This window comes from Oppia nitens, unplaced genomic scaffold (genome assembly GCF_028296485.1).
Source record: "Oppia nitens isolate AA-2021 unplaced genomic scaffold, nextdenovo-longstitch-racon4-pilon3 scaffold23_pilon_pilon_pilon, whole genome shotgun sequence".
In the NCBI taxonomy this organism is placed as follows: Eukaryota; Metazoa; Arthropoda; class Arachnida; order Sarcoptiformes; family Oppiidae; genus Oppia; species Oppia nitens.
This window is the reverse complement of record NW_026533203.1, coordinates 1,168,927-1,179,288: the sequence shown is the minus strand read 5'-3', so window position 1 is coordinate 1,179,288 and position 10,362 is coordinate 1,168,927. Positions and strand designations below refer to the sequence as shown.

At 25.4% G+C, this 10,362-nt stretch overlaps 2 protein-coding genes across 2 annotated transcripts; one reads left to right on the top strand and one right to left on the bottom strand.

The window, feature by feature from the left end:
* The first annotated feature begins 2,316 nt into the window (after window positions 1-2,316).
* On the top strand, window positions 2,317-5,886 carry LOC128953797 (somatomedin-B and thrombospondin type-1 domain-containing protein-like). Its single transcript, XM_054299318.1, has 4 exons — window positions 2,317-2,578; window positions 3,506-3,700; window positions 4,734-4,854; window positions 5,493-5,886. Exons 1-4 carry the CDS (start codon window positions 2,317-2,319, stop codon window positions 5,776-5,778), a joined length of 864 nt encoding a protein of 287 aa, XP_054155293.1. The 3' UTR covers window positions 5,779-5,886.
* Window positions 5,887-6,342: 456 nt separating this feature from the next.
* Window positions 6,343-8,359, bottom strand: LOC128953597 (cholinesterase 1-like). Its single transcript, XM_054299091.1, has 4 exons — window positions 7,641-8,359; window positions 7,190-7,573; window positions 6,621-7,122; window positions 6,343-6,550 (listed from the first exon to the last, which is right to left on the bottom strand). The coding sequence occupies exons 1-4, from the start codon at window positions 8,293-8,295 to the stop codon at window positions 6,376-6,378; spliced, it is 1,716 nt and encodes a 571-aa protein (XP_054155066.1). The 5' UTR covers window positions 8,296-8,359; the 3' UTR covers window positions 6,343-6,375.
* Between the last annotated feature and the right edge of the window lie 2,003 nt (window positions 8,360-10,362).

Here is a 10,362-nt window from a genome sequence, read left to right as displayed (position 1 = left end):
GAAAAATGTAACATTGGATCTCTTGGACTAAAAGATTGGATTCAATAGATATGCAAAATATTGTCATTTTGGTCTATTAGATGTCGAGGAACTGTTATGCAGTGTATGTTTGATATTAGATCATTCAATGGCATAATTAATATTGTTTTAATTTATTTTGAATAATTTCTGTAGTAGTAAACAATATAATTTAAAGTGAGAAATAAAGTACATTTTGAAAAGTGTTAATATATTTTAAAACGAATGATTTTATTAAAATAATTATTATACAAAATAATTACTGAAATAGGTTTTGATAGGAATTGCAGAATAAATAATTTAAAATCTAACTATTAATATCTTTAAAAATTTATAAAATATATCGTCTTAAATATAAATAAATAGAAAAAAATAATGTTTTAAACACAAATTAAAATCATAAATAAAAAGATTATCATCGAAGAGCTTAATTAGCCAACGGGTTGGTTATTAACAGTAGTACCGGCGGGTAGGAAACCGATGATTTGTCCGGCATTATTATATAAAGCTGTGCGCCCGTCGGCCAGTTGTTGTGTGGCCGCAACATTATTGTTGGCGACTCCAGGTATTAAACCACCACCAATACCACCCACCGGCACGGGCACAGGTATGGGCAACGGGAGCTTTAAACCACAGAGACATCTATTAGTACGCATTGAAGAAATTGTCAGATTATCATTACTCGGCGCCAACTTTATAATTGGCCACTGAGTTGAATCAATTTTAATATGACTATTACTTTTATAGTCAATTGCTAATTGATTTGAATTGATAACTAAGTAATATAAAATAATTGTTATTAATATTAATATTAAGTTTTATTAAAAATTAAAATTACCTAAAATTGATAAAATAACAAATATAGTCATAACTTTATTGAGAATCATTATTTTTACAAACTAATATGTAATAAATATAAAACAATATTAAATTTATTATTTTTTATTTGTGTGACTATTTTAAAGATTATTATTTTTTGAACACAATTTATACTATATTTTATCGGAAATTAGTTTTACTTTATTATAGTAAAAATATATTAAATATTACAGTACATAATTATTTGCAAATAGTGATTAAAATTAAATTATATACAGTATAAAGTTTGTTTATAATATGTAAATACAGGAAAAATAAAAGTTTTAATTTAAAAACAACATTTATTTATTATATGTCATATAAATTTAAAAGTAGAAATGATTTTTTAAATTATAATACAATATAAATTAAGTTAAGCCTTTAAATAGCTTTTATTAACAGTATATTCTATATTAACACACACACACACACACACACACACACATAATATTCTACACAAAAATATAGCTTAAAATATAAGATAACTAAATTAACATTAATTGAGTTAAAAATGCAAAATCAAGACAAATGTCACAAATATATGTAAGTATAATATATGAGATATATCTATGAAAACATAGCTTAAGAGTTTGATGTCAATGTCAGTCATACATTCACTTTTCATTGACACTAATTACTGCCTTAACATTGGAAAAAGTGGGCGGAATGTGCTATCGCTTTGTATTCACATTTTATTTTGAGGGAAAGGGATCCTAAGGTTCTGTAAGAGAAAGAAAGAGCGAGAGAGAGAGAGAGAGAGAGAGAGAGAGAGAGAGAGAGAGAGATTGAAAGTGAGGCCAATCCTCTCACATTCACTCCGCAGGAGTTAATGGACAGGCATACTGTATTACAGACAATAGCTTAGACATTGGCTAAGTAGTGAGGATTGACTAAAATATATGAAAATTGTTTCAAATGATAATATTTAGTATGATTTAATAATCACACATAACATAACTTAAATTATTATCTCAATTTATATAATAAGCCTAACTTTTACTATTATTATATACATATATAGATGTATTCAATACTGTATATTCAATAGCATGTATATTGCTATTCTTGGCTCAACAATATATAAAAGAGCAACAACTCTCTCTCTCTCTCTCTCTCTCTCTCTCTCTCTCTCTCTCTCTCTCCTTCTCTCACTTTAAGGCCTCACTTACAGTAGTGATTGAATGCATTATCTATAGTGAAACTGCGGACCCCCTCTTGAGATAAGAAGTGCCATCACTTAGCAGTTATTCCTTATGCTGTCATAAGAGGCGCAACACTTGAGACGTGAGGCACGAGATTTAAAATATAATTAGTTTTTTCTCCTTATATTTGGCGACTCAAAAGTTTTGTGATCTTTTATTGTACAGCTATTCATCAAATTTTTTAAGAGAAAATTTTCCATTAGATATTCATTGATTATAATAATTATTATTTTATAAAATGTTATATTTATTTCTCATAACAATATGTCTATTAAAATATGGTATTGTGATCACTGAGGCCAGAGGTGGTTGCAGTGAGCACCGGCTTTGTTGTCCGGGTCGGGACTCATCGTGCGCTGCATTGCAACCAAAAGCCACGCTATCGGCTCTGACACCTCTCAACTCGATAGTCGAGGAATTGGCTGATAAGCACTGTTACTGTGACAGCGCCTGTATTACACTCGGAGATTGTTGTCTCGATTATAAACAAACTTGTGGTGGTATGTATGCTATTAATTTAAATACTAATTATAGTATAATATAAGTAACACATTTGATTATTTATGTATAATCAAAAATATTAGCTAATTATTAAACATAAAATATTTTTATCAATAAAGAGTTGTTTATATTTGATTTGATTATCAAATTAGTACATATTTTACATTACATAAAAAGTTTGAGTAAACAATAAATACATGTATATCAATAAGTCAATAACTTATATGATATGTTATTTAATTAATCATTATATTGATATAAATATAATTTGTAACATATATTTGTAAAATAATATGATTATATCAGTACAATCTATAAATAATAAAAAAACAGTTTTTATTTGTGTATAATTAATAATAAAAATAATTTTATAATTAAAGTTTATAACAGTTAATTAAAAACTCAAAATAATGATTCTGTTTATAAAATAAATAATATATTATTATATAATTTTAACTTCCGTATTAAACCAAAATTCAATACACACACAAATTAAATAAAAAATTACTAATTATTAATAATAATACCAACAAATAATTTTAATTAACTAAACATTGTTAACATAAATATTTGGCAAACAATATTACATAACACACGAGTCAATGTATTCTCTATTATATAATTATTTTAAAAATGTGTTGGCTTTATATCAAATTGTAGATATGATAACACTTAGCATACGTTTATTTACAAGCAATTTGTTTTATTAAACTATACTTAATCAACAACATTGTACTGTAAATCGTATCAAATATATCTCGTTTCATATCAATTTTCATAACAAATGTTTTGTATCAATTATAAATATTTTGTGATACATTTCTAAATTTAAATAATTTAAGTATAAATCAAAATTCGTTTAAAATTGAATAAAATTATCATTTGACTAAAATTTAATTAATATTTATATATTTATCAATATTCAGTAATTGACTGTCAGGTCACCGATTGGACCGATTGGTCGGAATGCGATTCCGACTGTGGATTAGGTACTCAACTAAGGAGTCGTACGATAATACGTGAGCCACAAAACGGGGGCAAAGAGTGTCCCGAAGTTCATCAGAAGCGGGCCTGTACGGGACAAAAGTGCCAGTTTATGGCCAATGATAAAGTTTATAGAGGTATAGACAAACTTATATTCATTATTATCACTTCATTAAATACTTTTATAGTATTATATAGATAATAATAATTATTTAAAGTATTTATTCTAAAGCAAAACACTAGTTTTTATTATTAAATTAATTATTTTCACAAAAAAAGAAAAAAAAATTAGCCAACAATATAGCTAATGATTTAAAGTCAAAACACAGACATTGCGTCGCCTGAAGAATAAATATCTTTTTGAATTACATTTTAGCTAAAGTCTAAAAAAGTGCTAAAAATAAACACATTTTTGTCATACAATTAAATTTTTGCAAAATTCTTTGATCTCTATCTTTACCGCAAAAATTGCATTACATTATAATTGAGAAAATACATCTATAAATATTTATGTATTTAAAAAATTAAATTTTCACTTTAAATACAGTATTGACTTTAAATTTCAGTAAATAATCTGATAAATAATTTTTTTTTAAATAATTGTTAGTGTATTATACTTTAACTTAGAGTCAAACAATAGTTTTATTTAAGAGAAAGTAAACGACACAATCATTAAACTAAAGTATGATATACTGTACAGACATTTAATAGATAAGAAGCATAACTGTCATATCATTTGAAAAAAATAAGATTAAAAGAAATGCCATTTCTCTCAATAGACACACAATATTTGCATAACTGTTCAAATGTTAACTTTTAATTTAACCGTTAAATTATTATTAAGCTAATCATATGTGAACTAAATTTCATAGTATTTATAAATGCTATTTTGAGCCAGTTAAAATTGTTAAGTAAGAAGTTTGTTAACATTTAATATTTACTATTAATATAAATGAACTAGGACAAAATTATAAAAACAATGATTTATTAGATGCAACTATTATTTTTAAAATTATAAAACTATAAAAGATATATTTATTACAGAAATTTGTTTTATAAATAAATTATTTGCTGACAAATTGGATTGAATTCAATATTTTTAAATTTTGTTTGCACTAAATAACATATAATAATTTAAAATGTGTTAAAAAACAATTAATTTAATTATAGAAACCGCACTTATATTACAATCGAGTTTTTCTGAGACCCGTTTGGTGGACGACTCGATTGACATCAGAAGTAATCTAAGATTAAGATATCCTAAAGACCCGCAAAAAGAGAATAGTCACGAGTATTATATTATTATTATTATTATTTTGCTATTAGTGTTCAATAATTTTTAAAAATGAAAATATATAATATAAGAAACTAAAATTATAAATAATTATAGAGAGAGAGAGAGAGAGAGAGAGAGAGAGAGAGAGAGAATCTTAAACAGCGGTGGCTATTAATTACAATTATCTGGTCAACAAATGATAAGGATCTAAAAGTGACCAATGTCAAAGTTATAGATAATTTTAAACGGAATAAGATTGTACTTGGTCAATTTTTAATCAATTGCATTATTGGCCAGATAATTGACAGTCGGCTGTTAACAAATTAAATAAAATAATAGTTGACTGCAATTATCTGGCCAATCATACTATTAATTTAAAAATGATCAAGTACAATCTTATTCAGTTTAAAATTATCTATAACTTTGACATTGGTCACTTTTAAATTTAACTTATTGTTAATAATTTTAATTAATAGCATTACCGCTATTATCGTTGTTTAAAATTCTCTTGTATTTGCTATATATATATACACTTAATAATAATTAAAGTTGTGTTACGATTATAGATAAACAAAAAACAAACAAAAAATGAATTGAAATCAATTGAAATATATTAAAATATTTATTTTTTATATCTAATTACATGAGTATAGGTATTGTGTAGTGTTTGAGATTGTCAAGTCTCGCAAGTCATGTGACACATTGGGCATTGAGTTGAGCCGTAAATTGGAGCAGGGTAATAAGGTATGTGTCCAATGCCAGGACGCAGCAATGCGCAAACATTTGGGCTACCGATGCCACGGACACGGCGTCGATGGCAAAGTTACCCGATGGACAACACTGGCCGGCAGTTCGTGTCACGGACGGTGGATCCGTAGGGAACAGTACACACACTGTCCTTGTCATGCAAGTGGTCACCCGGACTTCATATTTGTTTGATCACTACATCATTGCATTATCACATTTTGATTATTTAATTATTGAATATTTATCTTTAGGAGAAATTTATGTTTATTACTAAATATAATTTGAAAATTTATCACTAATTTAGAGTAAATAATTCAATTGTTTGATTAATGTTAAACAAAATATAATTAGTATAATACTCAATACACACGCATTTTTACTCAACTGTATATGATTTTAATAATTTAATAAATTAATAATAAATAAATAAATGCTTTATAAAAAAAATAATTTTTTTCTAAAATTACTCAATAAAATACATATTCAACATTAAAGTTTAAATTATAATAAATATTTTTTATTATTATATTAGTTTAAAATAACAAAAATATTACTTTAAATTCTAAATAAATTGAGGATATCATATCAATTTCATTTATTTATTAAATACATTAAATTTAATATTTAATTTATTATTAGTTGTGAATATTTATTTTTTATAATAGAATATATAATACTGTACTTATATTAGGACAAAATAATTATTTTCTTCATTATTTATAACAGTTTACTAAATATCAATAAAACAGTAAAATTTATATAATAAATAACACAATATTATTAATATTTTCAAATTTTTAGCACATATTGACTCCACAATTGATTGCATTCATATTTATATCCAATACCAAAGTCACTGCCAATAAAATAGCGTTTTGTGAATTCAAAGTAAGGATTAATCAACACATTGTCTCCAACCGTATAATAACTTTGCCATTGAATGCCGTCTTGAGGACCGGGATTTCTATTAATTGAATACAATTTTTATTATATATGTTAACAAATAGTATTACAGATAAATATTTTAATTCTACCCAAATCTAGCAAAATGTGCCAAAACTTCCATTATTTTCAAAGAGGTTCGCTTTTCATTAAGTTTTTGTGGATCATTAACACCGTTTGGTAAGTGATGTCTGTATGGCTCTCCAAACATAAGACTTAAATCAAGACCATAATCTGATCCGTGCCACGATTGACTTTCATACTTAACCGACCACTTGTATTGATAAACATGAGTTGAGTTTATGGTGCCTATCGACGCCAATTGTTTAGCAAATAACAGCGCCGGACAGGTAGTAATATAATCACCCAATGCTCTGCCTATGCCTTGTCTTATGAGAGAAAAATCATTTTCAGGTATATGACTGATATAAAGACGGTATATATCATCAGCCGAGACATATAAATGAGGGAAAAATCGACGAAAAATATTTTTCAATTCGAGTTTGGCTTCACTTTTGGTTAGATTCTGTGGACTAACTATTGAATACTTTTTGGTGTCTACTGTTGTACTCAATATATTAGAGCCCTCATCATCTGAGTTGACAATATTATAGATTAATTAATTAAATAAATTGATTACAATTATTATTATATATCATACCTGTTGTACCAATTAATAGATTAACATTTCTTTTAAAATCACCGGAATTTAACATTTCTGACGGACTTTTGGGCAAAAACTGGTCGCCATATATAAGAAAAGGCTTAACAATATTGACGTCTAATTTATATCTTTTATCAAAAGTCGATTCAATGAGTTTCTGGGCATTAGTTTCATGCAAACAGTCAACCGATCCGTTTATTACAAAAGACTGATCGCAGCCAAAGTCTATTGTAATGTTGGCCCACATTTCGCGGGCCACGTCTTTGTGCATAAATACGTCCGATACGGGACCACCCGATATCATGACTGCACTGTTAAATAAGTTTCGGGTTATCGGTGACAGTATATGCAATGCTACTGATATACTGCCAGAGCCTTCACCTTAAGTTACAAATAAATGTTAACTAATATTATGTTTTAAAAATAATAATATGAATAACAATAATACCAATAATAGTGATCCGTTCGGGATCTCCACCGAAGTAATAGATGTTTTCATTGATCCATTTGAGTGCCAACGCCTGATCCCATAGTCCGACATTTCCCGGCGCTTCATCGGTACCCGAGTATAAAAAGCCAAACCAACCCAATCGGTAGTTAAAAGAGACTACAATGACATCCATTTTAGCAGCCAATACATCGCCAGTTGTTTGCTCCGAGTTGGCCGAACCCGCATAAAACCCGCCGCCGTGTATCCAAACGAGCACCGGCTTCAAGGGATCAGTTGTGGTGATATTGGTTGGTGGTGTCCACACATTCAAATACAGACAGTCTTCACTGAAATTTGTATTATTAATGCCTGACTTGAAAACAGTTGCCATCAATGCCGGTGACTGTTGGCACGGGTTAGCCCATTGGGTGGCGTTTACCGGTTGGTTATACTCCCTGATGGGCACCGGCTTCTTGAATCTTAGTTCACCAATCGGTGGTTTGGCGTACGGTATACCTAAATATATGCCAATAGTTTTGCCATCAATTTGTTTCGTTAATCCGTTAAATAATTTGGGTTTTACTTTAATTTGTACAACACTTTCATCATTCAAAACGATTACAATTAATGTTAACAAAATTAATGTAAAACTATTAATAATAATATTAGCCATTAAACTGTATATTCAACTGTATATTCAAATTAATTATAAAAAAAAATAATAAGAAATTTTTAAACATTTAAATACTTGACAGTAGTATTGAATGTAAAGATATTTTTGTATTATTTTTAAGCAATAGAAAAGTTTGGGAATTTTTAAACAAGTTTTTATACAAAATAATTAATTTATAATAACTAATTTTATAAATTAATATTTAATAAAATTAAATAGTTATCGATTGCAACTTTTTTTTCTAATAATTTTTTTTGGTTATTTGAAATTTGAAATTAATATAATTTAGTTAATAAAATAATGTCAATTTAAATTAATATTATTAATAATAATCTGTTAGCTTTACTGATTGTAGACTGTATTATGTAATTGAAGTATTTATTTATTTATTTATGAATTTTAATAATAATATTTACATTAATATTAATTTAATATTAGCTGTAAATTATTGACGAGTGAGCTCTGGCGCCGATTTTTAAAAGTTTAACTTTTAAGTTAAATTTTTAACACTAAATAACAATAATTAAAATTATTTTATTTTTACTATTTTAGTAAATAAATATATTCTACAATAAAAATTAATTTAATTTAAACATAAATTCAACAGATTTTAAAAAAAATCTTTGTATATTATTTTCAATAAATTATTTTGTGAAAATTAATTTGTCAAATATAAGATTAAATTAGTTATGTTATACAATATATGTTATTTAATTGATTTTCATAAAGTAAATGTTATACTCAAAAGATAAGACTATTTAATTTATTTCATCTTAAGTTAAATAATATTCTGATTATGTTTTACTATATATTAATCTATACTTTTATACTATAATTTATGGCTATCATGTAAATACATTTTATAAATTTATTTTATTAAATTATTGATTATAACAAATTGAAAATTTATAACAAAACAATATAAAATATAACAAATCAAATTTAATTAATCAAATAAAAATCTAATATTTATTATTTGTATTATTGATACTACTACTAAATTTAATATAAAATATTTTAAAATTTTGTAAAATAATTATTTTATAAAAAACATTTAATATCTATAAAATTGTCAATGTATTTAAAGGTGTGTTTTTATCAATTTCCTTGATGTCAATCTTTTTTATACTAAAAATAAAGTTATAATACAAATATGTATAAAGTAATAATAGTAAAAAATTAATGTAAATAATATTAATCATATTTCACAAATAATTTAGTTGCAATGCAATTGCTATGAAATAAATCATTATTGTTTAAAAACATACAATAACTAAATAGTGCAATAGTATATTAACTAAATTTATACACATGTAAATAATTTATAAATACTATATATTTAGATATAGTATTTAAAGTAAGTTTCAAAAACATTAATTATAAATTAAATAATTAATTTTATAATTATCTGAAATGATATCTATAAATGAGTACATTTATAAGTATCTATAATTAAAGTGCAATAAATTCAACAATTTATGATAGTTAATTTGATATGAGTTTAATTAATTAAAATGTCAATATTTAAAGCTGGATATTGTTTATATTTAATATCATGTTTTGTTAATATTCCTGAATCTCTTCCCGATTGTCCAACAAATTTTTGTAATTGTTATAAAGCATATAAAGGTGAGCTTATATTTAAAAATTAAATAAGTTGTGTAATTTAATTAAATTATTTTTAAAATTTATGTTTTAAAATAATATATGACATACTTGTAGGTGGTTATGGACAACCAATTGATATTAGTTTAATATGTGATGCAACAAAAATTGATAGCACATCAGTGGACAAATTGAGCAAGCTTAAAAATTATAATATTAATACATTTATCATACAAAAAGCAATTAATAATCCATTGTCTGACAATTTACTCAATGGTTTTCATATATTGAATATTGTGTTTGAAGATTGTTTGTTTGAAAATATTAAACTATTTGATGGCATCGATAGTAATGCAATAAAACATTTAACATTTTTAAACAGCAAATTTCCCATAAACTCTAAATCTAAAACTTACATATTTCCTGTAAATAAATTTAGCAAATTTATTAATGTACAAAATT